The 24,615-nt window shown below is 46.6% G+C and overlaps 1 protein-coding gene across 1 annotated transcript in view; it reads right to left on the bottom strand.

Moving 5' to 3' along the window:
• The window catches only part of CRB1 (crumbs cell polarity complex component 1), a 139,002-nt gene that overhangs the window by 93,564 nt on the left and 20,823 nt on the right, over positions 1 to 24,615 (bottom strand). The window contains exon 2 of the mRNA XM_081914974.1: positions 16,425 to 17,012. Coding sequence (XP_081771100.1) covers positions 16,425 to 17,012 — 588 coding nt within the window. The remainder of the gene's footprint in view (positions 1 to 16,424; positions 17,013 to 24,615) is intronic.

The following is a 24,615-nucleotide window of genomic DNA, read 5'->3' on the forward strand; positions in this document are numbered from 1 at the left end:
TGTGTGGGGGGGTGCATAGTGCATGTCCAGGGGGACCGCTGCGATGGCACCTTACTGGAATAGTGGTGCCAGAGGTGGTCCGCTTCCTCCGCACCCCATTCCTCCGCCAGTGGGTTGTGGCGCTCATCTCGCTTTTCAGGCCGAGGGAGCCGGTGTTTGTCCGCAGACAGCTTTCCGTGTCTTGTGGCCAGCATGCCTAAGCCACTTCTGGCTCAACGGGACACTGTGACGGAAACCAGAGCACATGGAAATGCCATTTACCTTCCCGCTGCAGCGGTACCTGAATGATATGTATTGTTTGTGCATTTTAAATTCCTTGTTTGTGTTTTCTGGGCTTTACACTACAAGAGAATGTCTAGAATGCATCATGTGGAGTTCTGAAATGTTCTGAGTTTGCTTGTTTTTTGTTGTTAAAGCAGAGCAAAATAAGGATATTTTAAAAACTTAAATGAATCTTTAACAGAAAAAAGAGAATCCAGAGCTCTCACTTCTTGCAAAGCCTATGGCTGTAGAGAAACATAGACATATAGAAAAGTATATGTTTCAGAAAAAGAAAAACAAGAGAGCGGCATGACGCTTTGTGGGGGCCCTGATCCAACTCGAGAGTGGGGACTGACACCACCGTTGAAGCACGCCCCCTTATCATGTTATTTTGCCACACACAGGGAACCATCGCATACCCTTAATGTATGATTTTGCCTATTTGGTGCTTCTACAATAGATTTCACTGGCATAGATAGGCAGTGACTTGCACAGACTATGTTGGGGCAATATTACTGCATCATCATCATACGTTTACTTGGCTCCTTTCTAAGTCTTGGCCAGCAAGGACTGCACTAAACCACAGCAGGGAACAGTTAAGTGATGTGGGCATAGACAATGGGCACTCAACAACATGTTGCCTTACTCCGACTAGAAACAATCCAGAGTTGCACATCTCCAGTGCTCTATGAATGGTACAAGTGTTGTACTTTAAGAACTGGTTCACATACAAACCCTGGGAGTAAATATTGTACATGCTGTGAGACACAGGAGTGAAACTTTGGCTCATGAAATCCGTCCCCCCAGCACAGAGAATGTGTTGTGGGGCACCTGGATATCAGATCACACATCTATATGAATGTATACTCTTCCACCACCCCATACATTCAGTGTACATCTTTTTTATCCTGCCTGGATCACTGGGTGCACAGGAAACACCTTTCAACCCAAGAATTGTTGCTATGTCCCACAGTCTGTTAACTCTACCTGCGGAACCACTGTGTGAGCCAATTTTAAGACTAAAAAGGCACCATCATAGGGTTGCCGTATTTCAAAAAGTGAACTTCCGTACATAGAAGTTGTTGAGTTTTTCTTGGCAAAGTTGTTGAACTTCATTTGGTGAGGGGGGCCAAAGTTGTTGAGGTTTTGAGCTACTTTTAAGGGAATTCTATGCTTCCGACATTGGTTGCCTTATGTCCAGATTTTCCTGGACATTTAAGTCATTTCTGCCCAGATACTGTTTCCAAAGGCCAAATCCCGGCTACATCCGGGAAATTCTGGACGTATGCAATCGTTACACCATCGTTACATGAAGCAAGTCTCTGTTTTGTTATGTTTTATTTGCTCTATGAATTCATCATAAGTATTTTTTATTTTTTTTAGTGTGCATTTGCCAAACTATGTCTAGTGACCGTAAATCTGTCAGGGCTTGTTAACAGCAGCTCCCTGCGAACATTTGAAAACACAGTGACAAAAATAAACGCAGTGTGTATCGAGAGTCTCAGCATAGCCAGATTCAAAACTACGGGCCGAAAAACAGCCTGATTATTAACATGAAACCACGGGATTTGCTATGTTGGATCAGGCCATTGGTCTGTCAAATCAAGTAACCGGCCTTAGGCAACTGAGCGAAAAGTCCTTTCCATCTATAAAATGTCTAGCCAATGTGATGGATTGTATATGGGAGGGATTCCCCCCCGGTCTCTACTGCTACAGTCAACTTGTAAAAACACGGGATTTTAAGAGACATGGAAGAGGAGGAGGAGGAGGGAAAATGGATATAGAATTGTTTTGGCATTTGCATGCAATGCCCTGCCATAAAAGCTATTCTACGAAACAAATTAGGTATACTGTATTTACATTCCTCAAAATTAAAAAACAAAACCAGAAGACTCCAGTCCGGTGAATTTTAAACTTAAGTATTTTCAATTAAAGAAAAGGACACGTGTTAGAGCTTGGTGACAGACATATTTAGCAGACAAATGATTCAGATGGCTATCACCTGGAATTTGGAAGGTGATGATAGAGGGAAATGGCTCTCTTCCCCCAACTGGGCAGCATGTCACTTCCTAGCCTTGGGCAAATCATTCTCTCTCTGCCCCAATTCCCCATCTGTAAACAAAATAATAGCCTACCTAACAGTCAACCAATATGGGCCATGTAAGGAGGCAATAAAGGAAACATTGTGGCCCACACAAACTTTTGTGGCTATGGCAGCTTGTGTCTCTAGTGATTCAAATAAAAGTACAGTGGACCTGGAAGGGTATGATAACAATTTTGGCTGGCACGCATATTTATGGTATGACAAGGTTAAGGTCCATAGAGGCTTTAAAAACCATATTGTTAGGAAAGCATTGTATAACGTATGGAATCGGTACAAAGATTTGTTGGAAAGTAAAACCCCTAGGTGGTTGTCACCAATGGAAGCCAGGGCGGTAAAAAAACTCAATATGGATTCAGATTGGCCCAAATATTGTGAAATTATAGAATATGACGGTGAAAAGCTTAAATTACGGAGTTTTGAGAAACTAAAATCTAAAGTTCGAGACTGGTTACATTATCATCAGATTAATGAGACTTTTAAGCAGGACAGGAAATTAGGATTTCAGAAGGAGAGGTCAAAGTTAGAAACAGAATTGTTAGAGCCCAATACTAAGAACTTGTCTAGAATGTATAATCTGCTGCTGAAATGGAACACACAGGATGAAACGGTGAAATCAGCTATGATCAAGTGGGCACAAGACATCGGTCATGATATTATGTTTGCAGACTGGGAACAGTTATGGACCACAGGTATTAAATTTACGGCATGCAGTGCCTTAAAAGAGAACATAATGAAAATGATCTATAGGTGGTACATGACCCCAGTCAAGCTTGCAAAGATATATCATTTGCCCAATAATAATTGCTGGAAATGTAATGAATGTGAAGGAACCTTTTACATCTTTGGTGGACCTGCCCAAGGATCAAGGCCTACTGGGAAATGATCTATAATGAAATTAAGAAAATCCTTAAGTGGACATTCGCAAAGAAACCGGAGGCCTTTCTCCTGGGCATGGTCGGCCAAACGATTCCAAAGAAAGATAGAACATTCTTTATGTACGCAACCTCAGCAGCAAGAATTCTTCTGGCAAAGTATCGGAAGACTCAAGAACTACCTACTCTGGAAGAATGGCAGACCAAGGTGATTGAATTTATGGGACTAGCAGAGATGACCGGCAGAATCCGTGACCAGAGGAGAGAGACAGTGGAAGAGGACTGGAAAAAATTTAAAGTTTATCTTAAGAACTGTTGTAAAATTTCGGAATGCTAAAAGATGTCAAGGGGTATGAAATAGAGAATTACAGCTGTTAAAGTTTAAGCTTAATTTTTTTTTAAAGAAAGTTAAATATAAAAATGGATGAAGGATTGCTAAAAAGGAAAATTTTAAAACAAGGATGCAGGGAAGGGGAGGCTTGGGGAAGTCGTTTTGTGTTTGTTTGTATGTTGTTGTCTTTGTTTTTTATGTTGTAAAAACCAATAAAATTTTTTATAAAAAAAAAACAAATAAAAGTACAGTGGACGCTCGGGTTGTGAACATGATCCATGCGGGATGCAGGTTTGCAACCCGCATCTGTGGGTGCGCAGGTTGCGATTCAGCTCTTCTGCGCATGTACGACTGCCGAAACCTGGAAGTAACCCGTTCCGGTACTTCCGGGTTTCGGCGGTCCGCAACCCGAAAAAACGCAACCTGAAGCGTATGTAACCTGAGGTATGACTGTACTTGACAAGATGCAGCAAAGTGTGGGATATTTATCCCAGTGAAATCAACAATTCATATTGTTGATTTGACTGGGATAAGCACATAATAGGGGCTGAAGCTCATAGTGTTTTCCTGTGGTACTTCCTAGAGACGATTCGGCGAGATCCACTGGCGGAGGAAGTGGGGTGCAGTGGGTGTGGTCCACCCCGGGTGTCATCCCTGAGGGGGGGGTGCCATCGCCATGCCACCCCCTTGGGGTGCTAGCCCCACCCCCGCAGCATGTGCGCCACCCTGGGTGCCAGACCAGCTAGCTCTGCCTCTGGCAAGATCACGTCCCTTTTTTGCCCAAACAGGAAGGAGCGTAACTTAATATGCTCCTCCCTGCATCGGCACACACTTCTCCCCATCATGTCTGCAATGTGAGAGCATCTGTGTGTCTAGTTCAGACTCCATTTTTAAGCTAGACTTTAGTATCCGTTAGTGACTTAATCAGCATTTTTAGCCTGCCTACACTGTGCTGCTATATTTGCTATTCTTGAGTGAGTAAAACTTAATTTCACCTTTTCACTAAATTTTTTTTGTGTGTGGTTATTTTCAGGGGGAGAAAAGGGGGGGTTAATACCAGGAACATCCAGTCTGCCTTAAAGCATCCTGGATTATCAATACTAAAAGGCTAAAACTATCCAAGCTTCTTTTTAATCTGCAAAGGAATGGCACTCTGCTGAACTCACTAACATGAGGAAGGAAGGATAGATCCTCTCCTAGCAGCTAATCAAATCCCAGTGAAAGCTGACCAAACTGTGGGAGAGGTAAGCATTCTGACGATCAGAGCTGATGGCATGGAATAAAGTGGGAAGGGGATCGTGCAAGGTTAAGCAATCTGCTGACAGCTCACTCTGTCAAAGTGGCCGGAGAGCCAGACCAGAGCAAGCCACTTTATAGACTTACGATGGCCCCTGGCGTCAGCTGAACCCTGATGGGCTGGCAGAAGCAATGCTACCCCCAGGTCAACTAGAGAGCAACATAGCAGATGTTCTTCCTGCTCCAAGCAGATAGAGAGCAAGGTTTATAAGCCTTGCCTTTGGAGATTCCAGGTACTTAGGAATGGAGGAGAATTTTGTTCGTTCCACATTTTAAAGTGAACCTATTTAATTTCTAGTTTGTGGATTTGTATGCACTTCTTTGTGGAGGAAGCCGTGGAAGTGAAATGGATATAAAACTGTCGTAGAATCAGAGCGTTACAAGTTGGCTTTAATAGCTATGTCATGAAAAAGATAGGACCAATAAACTTTATCAGGAACCTCAGAAATAGCCGGAGCTGAGGCTCAGTGTTTTATAAGGCCAACATAGGCTGGAAAGTTTAATATCTCCTCCGGCGAACCAACACACACACACACAAAACCAAGTCTTTGTTTGATCTTTCTTATCAGAGTGCCCTTGGCTTTCAATATAAAACATAGGATGGACAGCATGCTAAACTTGGGGAGCTCTGGAATACTCGCTAGGATCAGGTAATGGATCTACCATGAGAGGTACATGGTAGACCCCCCACAATTCAGATGTGAGAGATGCTTTAGCTTTGTGTGGCTTGGCCTGGTCTCTGCATGGAGACCATCTACACTGTCAATCCCCTACGCTCAGCCGTGCCTTACAATGTGAAATCAGGAGCCTGAGAAGCCACTGTCTGGACTAGATTTCCAAATTCTGCGGTCTTTGGATTAAAGAGCATTAAAAGTAATGGCGAGATGCTACGTTTGATCGCCAGCCTATCCCGGCAGCAGTTGCGTTCCATTATTTAACAGCTGTGCAGCACATGCGCCGTCGACAGAGCGCACATGTGCGGTGCATTATCGTAATAAAAATGCAGATTCCTCTTGCAGCCCCCCACTCCCTCCTCCTCCTCTGGCTGCCTTAAATGTTCCGCCCTCCCGTTATCCCTGCACAATAACCTCTTCCATTTGTGTGAGAATTATGTGAGACATTTCTCAGCTCTTTGAGGGAAGAAGCCCAAGACATACCAGCCGCGTAAGAGCAGCCTGCAGAGCTGCGGAGCAAGTAGCAACCCGGACCCCAGTAACGAGAGCATTTGGTTAGCATTACCGCTGTCGATTTATTGCAAGTCCTCGGCATGCACATCAAAAGTTATAAGCTTTTTAACATCCTGGGGAAATGAGATGAGGCTGGATGATTCCCCACTGTGATTCATGGTGTCAGGCTGGGATAATAGCAATAGGCAAGCTCCCTCTGACAGACTAAATGAGGATTTTTATTACCAGCAGGGACACCTTGGGGGTTTCATCCAAGAATCCCTCCGGCTCGTGCATTTAACACATCTCACGGCGAGGTGCAGAAAAGCAAACAACAACCAGAACAACAACAACAGCCACCACACAAAAATAAATAAATAAAAGGCTTCTGATAAATCACTCCATTAAGCAGACTTTAAAATCCCATATTTTACTGCGGCAGAAACAGCAAACTACCCCTTTATGGAATTTTTACCCTTATTATTTTAGCCATTGCTGCTGGAAGCTGTTTTCAAGCCATATGTCAACGTATGTAGTCTCTTTGGGCTTGTGTTTTATGCCCCACTTTCTTTCCTCTGTTGCCTCTACTTTCAACCTCTCTCATGCTCCTGACAATTCAGCTGTTGCTAGTGACTCTTGGGTTTCCCTGACTGAAGTGACTGGAGCAGAGGGAGGGAGAGGACAAACACGTATTAAATGTGTTGCCTCCAAAATCTGGGAGAGGACTGTCAAGAGAGGAGTCCTGCAGGCTGCTTCTGCAGGCATATCTTCCATGTGCCTAAAGTTGGTTTTGTGGTTTCTAAGTGGGGAAGCCTTTTTCAGAGTCAGAATGGGCTGCTCTGCAAAGAAGAGATGGGGTGGGTGGAACAGGAACCAGACTCAACTCTGCAGATCACTGAAAAATTAAGGGGTCTGGAAGGAACCAAAGCATAGATGTCAACCTACAGATTTGAAAATAAGGGACCAGCAGCCTTGAAAATAAGGGACCAGCAGCCTCGAAAATAAGTGATCAGCAGCCAAAATAAAGGATTTTCAGGGCACAGGTATGTTCAACTTCTGAGCCCCTCCAAGCCAAAGACAGAAAGCCCAGCCAGCAGCCAAACAAAGCCTCAAGCGGTGGTTCCCACAGTGCAGCAACCCAGCAAAGGGAATGCAGCAAGGAAAACCACCATCACCTCTCCACTGGGAGCAAAGGCGAGTCCCCAGGCAATGCGGCTGATTTGTTTGGCACAAGGCATGCAAGCTCCACCCCCCCAGTCATTCTTAGACTCCTTATTGGGTGAGCAACGCAGCCAAGCAACACAGTTGGAGCCTCCCTCCTCCCTGGCCAGCAGGGAGGGAGGGAGAGGAGCTGCTTCCTTTGAAACCTGGGAAATTTAAAGGACATCATCAATCAGGGACAGCAGCGGGACACGGCACTGGGATAAGGGAGTTTTCCGCCAAAAAAGGGACGGTTGACAGCTATGAACCAAAGCAACGAAGGTCTTAGTAGGCATGAAACTTGGTCCAAGTTCCAGACTGGCTTAGGGTCATTTCACAGGCTACAGCTGCTGCCTCCAACCACGAGCTCCACAATTACTAGAACTCATGCTGCACAAGTAATGTAACAATATTTAATTAAAATAGGCAGGCTGGATAATAATAATAATTATTATTATTTATTATTTGTACCCCGCCTATCTGGTTGGGTTTCCCCAGCCACTCTGGGCGGCTTCCAACAAAGATAAAAGATACACTGAAATGTCACATATTAAAAACTTCCCTGAACAGGGCTGCCTTCAGATGTCTTCTGAATGTCAGGTAGATGTTTATCGCTTTGACATCTGATGGGAGGGCATTCCACAGGGCGGGCGCCACTACCGAGAAAGCCCTCTGCCTGGTTCCCTGTAACTTGGCCTCTCGCAGTGAGGGAACCGCCAGAAGGCCCTCGGAGCTGGACCTCAGTGTCCGGGCAGAACGATGGGGGAGGAGACGCTCCTTCAGATATACTGGACCAAGGCCGTTTAGGGCTTTGGATCCCAAATTAGCAACCCCTTTGTACTCACATAATATGACCTACACTTATGATATGACACTTTGATGACTACCAACAGGGAGGAAAAATGTTACGCTGGTAACTTTTATGAAGGGGCATCCACTCAGTGCCTAGGGAAGCTGTTTATGCAGAGGCCGTCCTGTACTGTAATTAGGGATGGATGGATCTGTCCATTTCCGTTTGCTCCGTTTCCCATTTTTCCAGCTCTCCACATTTTGCAGCAATTGGTTGCCTGCTCCTGATAGACCCTGGACAATGCTGCCTTTGGGGGTGATATTTGAAATTGCCTGTAAACATTTTGTTAGCTCGCTTCTTGCACTCTTCCTCTCCTCTCCCCGACCCAGACTTTCCCCTTGGTTTGCAGAGGTTAAAGCTCTTGACGCAGCAATCCTAAATCCACCTGCCTCTGAGTAAACTCAGTTGAAAGCTGCGGCATTTTCATCTGAGAAAGCACGCATATGACCATGCTATAAAAAGAAAACAATCTTGCTTGACTCCAGTGAATGTAAATGCATATGAACACAATATATGCCAGCACACTCCTTCCTTTCTTCCCAGGCATGCACATGCACATGCGCGCGCACACACACACACAAACACACACACACCACACAGATAGATAGATAGAGAGAGAGAGGTGGGGAGTCACCTATCCAGATAATAAATGGTGCTGAGTAAATTTGAGTCGCAGCTTTTTCACAATGTATCCAACCACTTCCTTGGCAAGATTAAATCGTCTGTTTTTAAATTTTCAAGAGGGGAAATGTTAAGCTCAATTTACAAACTAGTAAATGGGCAGGCAGTGTGTGTGTGTGTGTGTGTGTGTGTGTGTCCAGCAGTGTTCCTTAGTGTGAGGACAGAGGTTACAAGTACACAGGACTATCCCTTTTTCAGCTCTGACATGTTCGAAGGTAAGCAATCAGTGCCAAAGCATTGGGATGACCAGTGGAAATAAACTGGTAAAAGTTAAAATAAAACAGAGAGGAAGGGAGGCAGGGAACCAGTTACTGTTTGTGAATTGGCTGCCCAGTGTCTCTTCACCAGGCCTGCTGGGCAACCCCAGTCCTATCTAAGCTCTGGTTCTTCCCTAACTTGAACGTTGTCCTCTCTCTCATGGTCCCTGGAGGTGAGGGGATTATGTCCCCCTGTCCATCAAGGAGTCCGTCCCTGTGCTGCAACCTTAGGCTTGACTGAGAGTCGCAAGTTACAAATACAGCTTCCTCCGTACGACAGGAGGTCCGGGTCGAATGTGATCATTTCAGAGCAGCCATGCTGGCAGTTAATGGGCTTTTCCTTCCTTCCCCTCTCCAGCTTTTCCTGTGGTTCGGTAGTTTCTCTCATCACTTGGCCTGAACTGAGACACCTACTGGTAACAGCAGGGCGGCAGGAAGGCAACACACTTCTTGTTTGAAATAACACTCAGTGTGCGCACGATGGATCTTAACTGAAGGCAGGCTCCCAAATGAAACCGATGTCAGTCAACAGAGGAGATCTGTTTTTGCCTTTCTACATACCCCTGCACTCGTGGCGGGGGAGGGGGCAGTGGCTTAAGTCTATTTTTAATCCACATTCTCCAAAAATGCTTGCAGCCATCATAATGTCTTTGTATACTGTGCAGTGTCTGCTGTTTTCGTCTCGTTAGCTCACTAGAAATTGCCTAATAAACCTTGTTTGTTTAGGAGTGGGTTTTGTGTGTGTTTGCGTCCATTTGTTTTTAGATAGTGCTGCACAAAATATTCACCACATTTTACTTCCCGGTTGGAAACTATCAGTTTCTTCAGGAAAACGCTAACTTACTTTTCTTTTTTAAAACTGACACGGCATAGCCTCAAACATTTCTCCAATGAAAATAGGGACATCCTATTCCACCATCATCATTTTATTATTTATACCCTGCCCATCTGACTAGGTTGCCGCAGGTACTCTGTGTCAGGAGTGCATGCAGGAGCCAGGCCATCTGACCAGTAGGGCTTTGCAGGACTGGGGCCTTCCTAAGTTTGTTCTGGATAGGCAAGGCGCGGCCGCACAGGTGAGGCTGCTTGATAACTCATTGCACCTGGTGGCAAGAGCAGGGAGGGGATATAAGGTCAACATTTCCCTTTGGCTCTTTGTCACAGCAACTCGTTTCCTGCCTTGCTGTGTTTGGCTTCTTGCTTCCTGATCCTCAGACCTCGGCTTTGTGACTCCTTGCTTCTCAACCCTTGGACCCTTGACTTTGTGACTCCCTGCTTCCTGACCCTTGGACCCTTGGACTCTCATTCCTGCTCCCAACCCACTGTCTTGCCCCCGGTCCCGACGTCCTCAGCCAGGACTTCGGTCACCCGTAGACCAGACTGTGACACTCTGGGTAGCTTCCAACTAATAATAATAATAATAATAATAATAATAATAATAATAATAGAACATTTTAAAAACTTCCATATGCAGGGCTGTTTTCTAAAGGTTGTATAGGTACTTATCTCCATTGCTCAGGGGTTACATAACCCCATACCCTCCAACATTTCTCCAATGAAAATAGGGACATCCTAAGGAAAAGCGGGACATTCTGGGATCTAATCGGAAACCAGGATGGCTTCTGTAAATCTGGGACTGTCCCTGGAAAACAGGGGCACTTGGAGGGTGTGGTGTGGTATTCTTGTCCGTGTCGTTGCTTTTCCTGTGCTATTTTCCCCCTTGGAAGCTGGTCTTTCCTTCCCAGATCAATCACATGGGTGATTTTACTTAATCAGTGACATTGCAATCCAATTTTGCTGCAAGATACTATTGGTGAGGGTGAGTGAGAGATAGTGCAGGGAGGGCACAGTTTAAATGAATAAGCAAATATTTTCACAATGAGTGGTGAAAAAATACGCCCCCCTCAAAAAAGGCACTGCCAAATTGTTCAAAAGAAACTCCAAGTGGTTGCAGTCCTGTGTTTTTAGTCTGTATAATGCCATTTAAACATTGTTACCGTCAAAAGAATCTGACAAGTTTCTGTCATGTTATTGAACGAAACAAAAATGGAAATATCCTAGCAGTGCTCTACTTTGAGACATACTGGCCCACATCAAACTCTGCTGAGGAATTCAAGGCTATTGATTTCACTGAATATAAGTATAGCTAACTCTATGCTAAGGGACGTGGGTGGCGCTGTGGGTTAAACCACAGAGCCTAGGGCTTGCTGATCAGAAGGTCAGCGGTTCAAATCCCTGCGACAGGCTGAGCTCCCATCGCTCGGTCCCTGCTCCTGCCAACCTAGCAGTTCAAAAGCACACAGTACAAGTAGATAAATAGGTACCGCTCCGGCAGGAAGGTAAACAGCGTTTCCCTGCACTGCTCTGGAGGGTTAAGTCCAGTCAAAGGCGACTATGGGGTTGCGGCACTCATCTCGCTTTCAGGCTGAAGGATCCGGCATTTGTCCACAGACAGCTTTCCGTGTCATGTGGCCAGCAGGACTAAACCGCTTCTGGTGCAACTGTGATGGAAACCAAAGTGCACAGAAATGCTGTTTACCTTCCCGCCGCAGCAGTACCTATTTATCTACTTGCACTGGTGTGCTTTCGAACTGCTAGGTTAGCAGGAGCTGGGACAGAGCAACAGGAGCTCACTCTGTTGCGGGGATTCGTACTGCCAAACTTCTGATTAGCAAGCCCAAGATGCTCAGTGGTTTAGACCAGTGTTTCCCAACCTTGAGCCTCCAGATGTTTTTGAACTACAATTCCCATCATCCCTGACCACTGGTCTTGCTAGCTAGGGATGATGGGAGTTGTAGTCCAAAAACAGCTGGAGGCCCAAGGTTGCGAAACACTTTAGACCACAGCACCACCCACATCCTATTGAGCCAGGATGTGGGGCTTACATCAGTCAGATGGGCAGAGTATAAATAATAAAATTATGGTGATTGTTATTGTGAAACAAGAGCCTGGAATTTCAGTTTCATACAGTAGTCTCAGTCTCCCAATTAAATGGTTAGAGGTAATTTTACGTAATGAAATTGCGTGTCCAGAGGTTGCAACAGAATAATGAAGCTACTGGTTACATTATGTAGGAGTAGTAGGAAGCACAGCTGAGAATGACCCTGGTAGTCATGAATATGAGAGAGAAAGTTGTATACAATACTGTAGGTCAAGAAGATTGCTAGAACAACTTAGTGGGCACGGAGAGCCGGGAAGGCAAAGATGACTGACAGTTGTGGAAGATACAGAAGGGCTTTTGGAAAAAAAGAGACAGAATCTAGTACGTAGCATGGCTTGCTCAATAAACCCTCTCCATAGAAAAGAAAAGAATGGACTGTGGGTGAATGGAAACGAGACCTCAAAGGTGAACAGGAAATTGTCTGAACATGACTACTCCACAGACAGGCTTTTGGGGTCAGGAGGCATTGTCTGGGCAGGTGCCAATTGATCTGCAAAGGCACGGTTTAGCAGCATATAGGAAGCGCTCACTGGCATGAAGTCAGCAGAGCAAGGGTTCAAAACAGTGCCTTTGAAGGCAAACAGGAGCCAGGGCATGGGGTTCTGTGGGGAACTGGATGGAACACCTAAATTTGGAGCACTATCCAGTTCAGGGCTCTGTGCAGCTGCTTCTCCTTCAAAACAAAAACAGGCTGCTTAAGCATCTATTATTTTTTTAAGCATGTAGTTTGGCCCTCTAACAGACTGCATTTTGCGCTACATGCTATGCTCTCTTCCATTTCCTCTTTTTTGTTGTTGTTGTTGTTTAGTCGTTTAGTTGTGTCCGACTCTTCATGACCCCATGGACAAGAGCACACCAGGCACTTCTGTCCTCCACTGCCTCCCGCAGTTTGGTCAAACTCATGCTGGTAGCTTCGAGAACACTGTCCAACCATCTCGTCCTCTGTCGTCCCCTTCTCCTTGTGCCCTCCATCTTTCCCAACATCAGGGTCTTTTCCAGGGAGTCTTCTCTTCTCATGAGGTGGCCAAAGTATTGGAGCCTCAGCTTCAGGATCTGTCCTTCCAGTGAGCACTCAGGGCTGATTTCCTTCAGAATGGAGAGGTTTGATCTTCTTGCAGTCCATGGGACTCTCAAGAGTCTCCTCCAGCCCCATAATTCAAAAGCATCAATTATTTGGCGATCAGCCTTTTTTATGGTCCAGCTCTCACTTCCATACATCACTACTGGGAAAACCATAGCTTTAACTATACGGACCTTTGTTGGCAAGGTCCTCTTTTTGAGTTGCATCAGATCTGAGATAATGCAAAAGCTTGCATGCCAAATGAATTGTTTTCCTATTCTTTTACCTTTCCCTCTGCTGTTTTTCGAACATATAATCTTGCTGGTTTCATTTGTGTGTTAGCTGTAGGCTAGGGTTGGGAAACATGTGATTCCCCCCCCCCCCCAAGAAGCTGCTGAACTCATCTCCCAGCGGTTCCTGCTTGCATGGCTAATTGTCAGGGATGATGGGAGTCGTAGTCCAGGAACATCTAGACGGCTGCAGATTTCCTCCTGCTGCTGTAGGCATTCACCACTTAACCATTCTTTTCAACTTAAGAGTTGTATATAAAAAAAGAAAATGCTACTCTTTAATAGCTGCAGTATAGGAATGCTACTTTTTAATAAATATGATTCAGGAGTAAGGAGAGCAACTGACTTGTTTATACAGTTGGGAAACTGAATGTATCCTGCAGAGACACTTCCCTGCCTCTGCACAATTCCAGCATAGTGCTAAATGCAGCTAGTGATAGGAACTGGGGCAAAGACACCAAGAGGCAGAGATCAGGCAGGTTACTGTAGAAGCCAGGGGCACCCCACCTCCTTCTGTGACCGGCTTCCCTCTCCTCTGGTCTCTCAGCACCAGAAGAGGTATGAAGATAGTGGAGCGAAGGCAGACAAGGCATCAGAGTCTCAGATTACTTGGGAAGGACCAAGGGAGGAGGAGCCTTAGCGAGGACCTCCATTCAGTCTTCACAACTGCCTTGGGGCAAGATCTACTGGGAAGACTTGCTGCTCTTACTAGGTCTGGCCTCTAATAATAATAATAATAATAATAATAATAATAATAATAATAATAATAAATAATGTATTATTTATACCCCGCCCATCTGGCTGGGTCCCCCCAGCCACTCTGGGTGGCTTCCAGCAAAACACTAAAATACAATAACCTCTTAAACATTAAAAGCTTCCCTAAACAGGGCTGCCTTTAGATGTCTTCTAAAAGTTTGGTAGTTATTTTTCTCTTTGACATCTGGTGGAAGGGCGTTCCACAGGGCGGGCGCCACTACCGAGAAGGCCCTCTGCCTGGTTCCCTGTAACTTGGCTTCTCACAGTGAGGGAACCACCAGAAGGCCCTCGGCGCTTTACCTTAGTATCCGGGCAGAACGATGGAGGTGGAGACGCTCCTTCAGGTATACTGGACCGAGGCCATTTAGGGCTTTAAAGGTCAGCACCAACACTTTGAATTGTGCTCGGAAACGTACTGGGAACCAGTGTAGGTCTTTCAAGACTGCTTCTTTGAATAAAGAGTTAGCTTTGCTGGCACCGTGCGACTTATTGCTGACCTGCTCCCGATACCACGAACCTGGATCAGCCTTGGGTTTGGCAAGAAAAGGGAGTTCCACCTGGTCACAGGCAGGAAAATGCATCGATGCTTGCAAAGTACAAGCTGTTTATATGAGCAGGAATCAGAAGCTTGAGCTGGTGCAGAATTCACCACCCAGGTTGCTCATCTGAGCAAGACAGTTTGAGCATATTACACTAATGCTGGCCTGACTGCACTGGCTGCCAGTTAGTTTCCGGGCCTAATTCAAAAAGCTGTTTTTGACCTACAAAGCCTTTGAGGACTGCAATGCCTCAAAGACTGCCTTTCCATATAAACCGACCCGGACTCTGCGCTCATCATCTGAGGCCCTTCTTCATGTGCCTCCTCCATTTAAAGTCCGGAGGGTGGCAACACGTGACTGGGCCTTCTCTGCAGTGGCCCCTTGTTTGTAGAATATTCTCCCCAGGGAGGCTTGCCTGGTGCCTTCATCACATATTTTTAGGCGCCAGGTGAAAACATTCCTCTTCAGCCAGGCCTTTGACTGATTAATATTCTACAGCCTTTTAGATGTGTCTGTGGGAAGGGGGTTGATTGTTTTGCTGTTTTGATGAAGCACAAGAAAGTATGTGCTTACTCGCTGACTGACATGGGTTTAACACACAGGAGAGTAAGTGGTTCACCACCCCTGCTGACTGCCATCAGAAGTGGATTCCATGCTACAGAAGAATGGTGAGAAGAACCATGTACAAACTATACAGCAGAAAATCCAGAGAAGTATGAAATCTGAAGGATAATTATGTTTCAATCTGCACATTACTCTTGGAGCTGCAGATCAGAGTTTTAAGGAGTCTGATCAGCCAGTGTGGTGTAGTGGTTAAGAGCGGTAGTCTCGTAATCTGGGGAACCGGGTTCGCATCTCCGCTCCTCCACATGCAGCTGCTGGGTGACCTTGGGTTGGTCACACTTCTTTGAAGTCTCTCAGCCCCACTCACCTCACAGAGTGTTTGTTGTGAGGGAGGAAGGGAAAGGAGAATGTTAGCCGCTTTGAGACTCCTTAAAGGGAGTGAAAGGCAGGATATCAAATCCAAACTCCTCCTCCTCCTTCTTCAGAAGCAGCTTTCAGGCACTTCCGAAGAAAAGACTTTGAGGTGCCACGTTAATTAGGAAATTACGGTAGTAATCTTGTTGGTCATTCATTGGACATTGTACACTGTGTCACCCAACCACTGTGATGGGTGTGATGGTTCTACAAATGTATAGAGATATTCCAAAAGAAACAAAAACAGAGTGCTCTACCAACACCTCTCTGTGAGAAGGATTCCAATGGAGAGAGAGAGGGAGTGTCAAGCTCCTCAACACTCACCATCTCTGGGTGCTCTACAATCAACTGAGGGGGGCAATTGGGTTGTTGTTTTTTATTTTTATTATGTATTTTGTGATTTTATATCTTGATTTTTTTCTGTGAACCGCCCTGAGACCCCCGGATATTGGGTGGTATATAAATTCAATTTACAGTGGTACCTCGGGTTACATACGCTTCAGGTTACAGACTCCGCTAACCCAGAAATATTACCTCAGGTTAAGAACTTTGCTTCAGGATGAGAACAGAAATCGTGCTCCGGCGGCGCAACAGCAGCAAGAGGCCCCATTAGCTAAAGTGGTGCTTCAGGTTAAGAACAGTTTCAGGTTAAGTACAGACCTCCTGAACGAATTAAGTACTTAACCTGAGGTACCACTGTATTAATTGTTGTTGTTGTTTCCATGTTTTTATCCTGTATTTTATTCTATGAACTGCCCTGGGATCTTATGTTGAAGGGCGGTATATGAATCTAATATAATGAATGAATGAATGAATGAATGAATGAATGAATGAGCTCTTACCTGTGTACTCAAGAGGGCAAACACACTCATAATTCTCTATCAGGTTGAGGCATGTGGCACCATTCAGGCAAGGATCTGAAGCACATTCATCCACTTCCAGGTTACAGTGCCTCCCTTGGTACCCTGGCACACAGTAGCAGGCGTACCCACGGACCTGGTCCCTGCACACTGCTCCGTTGAGGCAAGGGCTGGAAAGGCATTCATCAATGTCAGCTTCGCAGGATGGACCTGTGTACCCTTCTGTACAGAGGCAAGAGGGGCCACCGGGCTCCTCCAAGCACGTGCCTCCGTGGCCACAGAAATGCGAGCCGCAGGTGCTGGCAGCGGTTTTGCAGGTAGGTCCGGCGTACCCCGCAGGGCAGGTGCAAGTAAAGCTGAGGTTCCCTGCAGTGCTTGAGCAGGTAGCGTTGTGAAGACACGGGCTGGAGGAGCAAGGGTCGTAGGGTTGCTTGGCACACCTTTTGGCCGGGGTGACACCTGGCAAGTCCGGACAGCCGCAGCCACCCTCTGCGGCAGCACCGCCACATTCCGGATCCTTTTGGCAAGAGCTCGACAGGCACCTGGGACCATCTTTGAGGCAAAGTGACTCTAAAAAAGGAAAGGCAAGCGGTTAATGGGCAACTCTGGGAATGATTAAAATGTATAGCAAGAAGTGGGGTGGCTGCAACAAAATGTTGTCGTCTGTCCTAAAGATTGGGGTTGGGGGAGAGAAAGTCTGTTCAGGTTGCAGTTTTTAAGGAGAACCTTACAAACTCACCTTTCCCAAAACAATACATGAGTCAAAACACAGCATTCCTTCAATTTATTTTCTTAATTTTGCAATGCACTTCTCCAGCCAAGCAATGTGCACCCCCCAAAAATGCATATATTGGGGTGAAGTGTGCACAGAAATGCATCTACCGGTGAACCATGACATTCAAAAGTGCAATTTATTATGGAAAATAAGTGTCAGGTAGTTTAAGAATTCCAATTTTCCCTCTGCCTTCTGTTTACATTCTCATTTTCTCTGCTGACACTGCATACAGGGTCAGGGACCTGCAAAGCCAGGGAAACAGTCCTAAATGCCTTTCAACCTGAAGTGAAGACCCCCTTCAAGTCCCGCCCCAGGCCACATTCCTCACATCTGTTATTTTATCTGCACATTACTGTATTCTCCTCCTTCCCTCTTGCCATTATAATCATTTAGACTGCAGGATTTGTGTGTAGAGACTGTAGAGGTTATATCTGTGTTCTGTGCAAAATTTATCATAGCTTTAGGTAAAGGTAAAGGGACCCCTGACCATTAGGTCCAGTTGCAGACGACTCTGGAGTTGCGGTGCTCATCTCGCTTTACTGGCCAAGGGAGCCAGTGTTTGTCCGCAGACAGCTTCCAGGTCATATGGCCAGCATGACTAAGCCGCTTCTGGTGAATCAGAGCAGTGCACGGAAACGCCGTTTACCTTCCCGCCGGAGTGGTACCTATTCATCTACTTGCACTTTGAGGTGCTTTCAAAATGCTAGGTTGGCAGGAGCAGGGACCGAAGAACGGGAGCTCACCCTGCCACGGGAATTCAAACCACCAACCTTCTGATCGGCAAGCCCAAGAGGCTCAGTGGTTTAGATTAGGCCAAATGTGAATAATGGGTTTTGCAGTTTTCCATAGCTTAGAATGGCCACTTAGACTTTGCCCAAACTAAAACGAAACCAAAACCAAAAACCAACTCTCTTAATAAAACCTCTTGCTTTCAAAATTTGTGTTCTAACTTTGGAACCATAATGCGTTTTATCTTTCTGCTGTATTTTTTATTCTTACAGTTTTATGCCCCATTTTGCCATTTGCAGAGGGGTTTTTTACTTATTAATCATAAGCTTCCTTAGAGATGTTATGAGGCTGCATGCAAATGTAATTAATAAAATAATGAAAATGCATCATCACAAAAAAGGTACTGTTTTGCATAAAATGTACACATGCTAATTCAAGTGTATAGGCACAACTTTAGAAAGGATTGCTGTGATATAAGAAAAAATGCAATACATCTTGCTATAATAAGGAAAAATGTGACCAGGTGACCTGTTGTCTGGGTTTCTTTTGCAGCTTATTATCTTCAAACCAGACTTGGACCAGACAGCCTTTCAAATAGAGGACTGCCGTCCGATAGCCCTGCGAACAGAGGACTGCTCTCTATAAAGCAGGGCACAGAGCCACCCTACCATAACATCCTTCTCCAGACGCAGGCTGAACTGGATTGCGTGCAGGAAAATGGGAAGTCAAAGACAGGAGAGCTTCTTGACTTCTGAACTTTCCGTGGAGGAAAGCAAGTATCTGCTTCCACGAGAGCCGCTTTTCCTGTGTGCTGCGACCTGCCGTTTGAGTAACCCCTGCTAGGGGGTATCAGCCTGCTGCGCCTAGGCACATGGGCTTCCTCATGCTCGAGGTGCAAACATCTGTTCTTCGATCAAGAATATTGTCCCAATTAACAGTGTCAGAAAGGAGTGTAAAAAGGGGTTGAGGGAGGAGGGTGGGATTGAAACCTTCCGTGAGGTTTGGGAGCAAGCTCTTTCTTTGAATGCAGAATAGGAATCACACAAGTCACCCCCCCCCCCAATTCTCAACCAATTAAGATCACTTAGCAGTGACCTGGTTTGACAGAGATTTCTTTAAAAATTAATATTTAACATCCAAAAAAATTAAAATAAACTGCCGATCACTTTGGATTTAGACTGACTGACACATGAAGTAATTCTCCAAGTCTCTTTAAAAGGCATCACGGCGTTAACCTAATTACTGGAGGAATTAGTGCCAAACATTTTACCCCATCGTTAAGGCCTTTTGATGTAACTGAGATGCTTGGCAAGAGGATCCCCCCCCTCCTCGGAAAATGGAATATATTAGAATCTGAAGTCAAGAAGAGTTTTCTCAAGATGTTTGCTTACAGTAAAGAGTGACATCTGCTGGTTGGCATCAGTACTAATAAAACATTACAGAAATCCAGTTTAAAAACCCCAAAACCTATGTGAACTAAACTGTTGGGAGTGGTCAGCATTTGCCTTTACAGCAAAATTGATATACAGTAAAGGGAGGTAAGTGAGCTGGGAAAAGCAAAGCAAATATCTGCAGCTGTCCTTACACTCACTTCTCCCAGTCTCTGCACTTAGGTACATGAGCAGAACCAAGTCCACAATAAATGTTTCTGTGCAAGGGCTTTTACCTATGGACAAAATCCAGCATCAGCAGACTTCAGCTCATGAGTTCCTGCTCACTAGTCTTGCCAGTGTCAGAGCATAACGCAATACCCAGGAACAGCTGGCATGGTGGAGACGGTGCTTCAGAGCTGTCATCCCGACACTGGTGCCACAGCTGCTTACATGGCCAGGGCAGTGCAGCATGCAAGGTCCATGGGCAAACTGGCAACATCAATGTGGTGCTCCAACCAGTGTGCCAGCACACCCTCAAACTCACTGTCTGGCACCCGCTCCATTCAGATATGTGGCAGCGAAACTAGTGTCAGGTAAGTAAAGGACTCCTGGATGGTTAAGTCCAGTCAAAGGCAGCTATGGGGTGGTGGTGCTCATCTTGCTTTCAGGCCGAGGGAGCCGATGTTTGTCCACAGACAGCTTTCCAGGTCATGTGGCCAGCAGGACTAAACCGCTTCTGGTGCAACGGAACACCATGACGGAAACCAGAGTGCATGGAAATGCTGTTTACCTTCCCGCCGCAGTGGTACCTATTTATCTACTTGCACTGGCGTGCTTTCGAACTGCTAGGTTGGCAGGAGCTGGGACAGAGCAACGGGAACTCACTCTGTCATGGGGAATCGAACAGTTGACCTTCTGATTGGCAAGTCCAAGAGGCTCAGTGGTTTAGACCACAGTGCCACCCGCTGTGGTGTAAAGTCACATGAGCTGGTGCTTATCCCGAGTGATGACAGGGGTGGCTGTAAGGGCTGCAATCCTGCTGCCTCTCCATGACTGCCACTGCTGGCCTCCTCTCTTAGGCAGCTCGTAGCAGCTCCTGGAGAGTGGGAGAACAGGAGGAGAGGCCGCCACACTGAGGCTGAGCCCCACAGGATGTGCTGGCTCTGAGGGGCAGGCAGAGAGCAGGGCTGCCCTGGGCAAGAAGAAAGGGAATTGAGGGCAAGGAGTCATAATTACACACACAGACAGACACACACACACACACACACACACACACAGTGGTACCTCGGGTTACATACGCTTCAGGTTACAGACTCCGCTCACCCAGAAATAGTGCTTCAGGTTAAGAACTTTGCTTCAGGATGAGAACAGAAATCGTGCTCCAGCGGCGCAGCGGCAGCGGGAGGCCCCATTAGCTAAAGTGGTGCTTCAGGTTAAGAACAGTTTCAGGTTAAGATCGGACCTCCAGAACGAATTAAGTACTTAACCCGAGGTACCACTGTATTGCTTTGTGTATCCTTGCCTAAATTTGCTCTTTTAAAAAAATTATTGGTGTCTGTTTTTCTTTTTTGTAAATCTGCCAAATAATAAAATAGAATAAAATCGGGTTTAAGGGGCTTTCTCAGGACAGTGGAGGGTGTATGTGCTGTGTCCCCACTGAAGGCACTCACCCTTCTCCTGGTAGGAAATGCTCGGTGGGGGAGGGGGGGGACAAAAAATGTGGGGGGGGGGTCGAGGTGGGTCAGTTGCAGGAGGAGTGAGAAATGTCCCTGTTTTCATCTGAGGAATGTTGGAGGGTATGTTACAGCTTCTTGATGCCTTGATTTACCTCCCTAGATTGGAAGGAATCCCACCAAAACGTGGAGTGTAGGGATAGCCCTTCAGATGTGGGCCACTCCCACCATCCCCGAGCATTGGATAGGATGGCTGGAGCTGATGGGAGTTGTATCCAAAACATCTGAGGACAGCGTATTGGTTAAACCTGATGCACTGCTAGAAAGTTTCAAGTAATAGCGACCATCAGTTTGTAGGTGCTGTGGTTGGTTAGGAGGCAAGCACAGGTGCCGTCTGGCTCCCTTCCAACTCTCTGGGTCCCTTCCAACTCTATGATTCTACAGTGGTACCTCGGGTTACATACGCTTCAGGTTACATACGCTTCAGGTTACAGACTCCGCTAACCCAGAAATAGTGCTTCAGGTTAAGAACTTTGCTTCAGGATGAGAACAGAAATTGTGCTTTGGCGGCACAGCAGCAGCAGGAGGCCCCATTAGCTAAAGTGGTGCTTCAGCTTAAGAACAGTTTCAGGTTAAGTACGGACCTCTGGAACGAATTAAGTGCTTAACCCGAGGTACCACTGTATGCCATTTTGTCAGAGTGTTGTTTGCCTGAGAAACGCACTACAATTACTGAAGAAAACTGGTGTCAAGAAACACCCTTACGTGGCATCACTTGACCTTCGGGATAGTCTCTAAAACTAGATTGGGCCATTGGCCATGTGCTACTACAACCTCTTCCTAAACATCAGCTATGTCTTTCCCCCCTGAGGTCATGACTCAGAACTGTGCATGGATATCCCTAGCGTTCACCAGTTACTTACAGAAGCCAAACCTGTCACTGAGATTTTAACACAGCAGTGTTCAACTTGCGCTGCCAATGAAATATCTTCAGGTCCTTTGGCCCTATGAAGGATTTTGAAATAACTGATTCCACTGGAAGTGTATTCATTGCCCAAGGTGCATGGTATCGGAGAGTTCTTTGCAGTGGTACACCTAGGCCTGTCACAGTATGTTTGGCATGGGCTCTGACGGATAGCAAAAAAGACAGCCCCATAAATCTGCCAACTCCCCAGCAAATAGAACCCCAGAAGGCTGTGCGTGTTATCTTGTGTTTCTGGATGATACATGACGGCACTTGAGGAAGTGCCAAAGAGAATGAGAACACAGGCACATAATCTTAAGAAGAGTCAAAGAGACGAGAATGGGTTTTTCTCAGACATCTCCAGCATGAAAGGAGAGAGAGAGAGATGCTATGTTTGGAGAGCAGATAGCTTGGCAGGTAAAAAAAAATAAAGTGTGTCTGAGGACAAAGAAACAGACTGGTAGAGGAGACAACAATCCCAACTACTATTTGCAGCTCTTAACCCAGGAGCTAGAGTAGGGTGCTCCAATGTGTGGACCGAAGACCGTGGGCCTTTTTGGCAGCCCTCAGAAAGATTTGAGGAATCCCCCACCAGTGATGGAGCAAGCCGATTGGGCGCCTGGGGCGGCGCGCGTTCCCTGTGCACAGGGGCGGGGCCAGCTGCCCGTGGGGTGGGGTGAGTTGGGGCAGGACGCTCTGTGGGGCCTCTGAGTCTGCCTGCCTCCTCCCACTCAGCTACCCTACAGCTGAGGGGGAGGCAACAGGCGGACTGTTTGGGGAATTGTGGAGCCTGTGGGCGCTCAAGCCACCGCGTCACTCCCAGGAGAGACGCATGGCTCGGGAATGCTGCCCCACGGTGAGTGCCACCCACCATTTTGTCACTCCACCTCGGTGGGGACACCCGGGGTGGTCCGCACCTACCGTGCCCCCCTTGCTACATCCCTGCCCCCCACAGCCTTCACACTGCCTTCCCAAAACTAGGTGAGTGAGGGGCTAGGCTTTGGGCGGGAGGTAGGAGTGCTCTAGGACCCTGCCAGAGCCTTGTTCCTCCTTCCCAAAGAAGAAGAGGAGGAGTCTGGATTTGATATCCCGCTTTATCACTACCTGAAGGAGTCTCAAAGCGGTTAACATTCTCCTTTCCCTTCCTCCCCAACAACAAACACTTTGTGTGGTGAGTGGGGCTGAGAGACTTCAAAGAAGTGTGACTGGCCCAAGGTCACCCAGCAGCTGCATGTGGAGGAGCGGGGAAGCAAACCTGGTTCACCAGATTACGAGTCTACCACTGTTAACCACTACACCACACTGGCTCCCAGAACCTCACTTACCTGGCTTGGGGAAGGCAGTGTGAGGACTGCAGTGTGTTTCTAATTTTGGCCTTGCTCCCCACCCCTGCACAACAAGGCACTGTGCAGCCTGTAGGTTCCATATCAAAGTACTCTTGAGGTCCACTTGGTATGAAAAGTTGGGCTGCCCTGAGGTTTGAGTTAAAATTCTGAACCAGGTGAAAGAGATTACTTATACCAATGGTATTGTTAGAGATCCCCCTAAACCCAAGATGTTAATAAATGGTGGGATTTTGATTATTTGCAGTATTGAGGGTGGGAGAGATTGCAGGCCAGTGGAAAAAATACAGGTTAGATTTCCCTTCCAAGCCAGGGCCTTACCTGGGATACGGGCATTACGAAGACAAAAGGTGTTGATGGCGCGTCTAAGAGGAATCTTGCGCCTGGGCAGACAGAAGGTTGCCAGGGTAACTGGGTGTGAAATAAAGAGTGTCTTTAGCAAGGTGTGCTGGGAAGAGGAAGGGAGGAGGTCCATCTTTGGCACTCTGGATGCAGGCCGACTAGGAGAGATGCCCTTGAGCGCTGCACAGCTTTGGGGAACAAGCCCTGCTTGAAATGAGCATGCTGTAAGATCTGGACTGAAAGTGTAAATATGTGAATCAATCATTTTTCTTAAAGCTGCCACAGTATTCAATTCTCCAACAGAGCACAAACCCCAGGGGAATGCCTGGAACCCCCTGGAATTTTGCAGAGAGTGGGGGAGGAACACAACTTCTGTAAAAGTATTATCAAGAGTGGCCAATGTGGTACCACAGAGCCATCTACATGGGTGGTGCTGTGGTCTAAACCACTGAGACTCTTGGGCTTGCTGATTGGAAGGCTGATGGTTCAAATCCCCACTGTGGGGTAATCTCCAGTTGCTCTGTCCCAGCTCCTGCCAACCTAGCAGTTCGAAAGCAAAGAAATGGGAGAATTGATCGCAGATTTCATTTGGAGTTCAACACTGGACATCACAGTGCTAGTTCTAAGATGTGGGTGGCGCTGTGGTCTAAACCACTCAGCCTCTTGGGCTTGCCAATCAGAAGATTGGCAGTTTGAATCCTGACGATGGGGTGAGGTCCCTTTCCTCTGTCCCAGCTCCTGGCAACCTAGCAGTTCGAAAGCACACCAATGCAATTAGATAAATAGGTACCGCTGGGGTAGGAAGGTAAACAGTGTTTCTGTGTGCTCTGGCACTTGTAACGGCCTCTCTGGTTTCCATCATGGTCTTCCATTGCACCAGAAGCGGTTTAGTCATGCTGGCCACATGACCCAGAAAGCTGTCTGTGGACAAACGCCGACTCCCTCGGCCTGAAAGCAAGATGAGCGCCACAACC

This window comes from Podarcis melisellensis (genome assembly GCF_964234715.1).
Source record: "Podarcis melisellensis genome assembly, chromosome: 6".
Lineage (NCBI taxonomy): Eukaryota > Metazoa > Chordata > Lepidosauria > Squamata > Lacertidae > Podarcis > Podarcis melisellensis.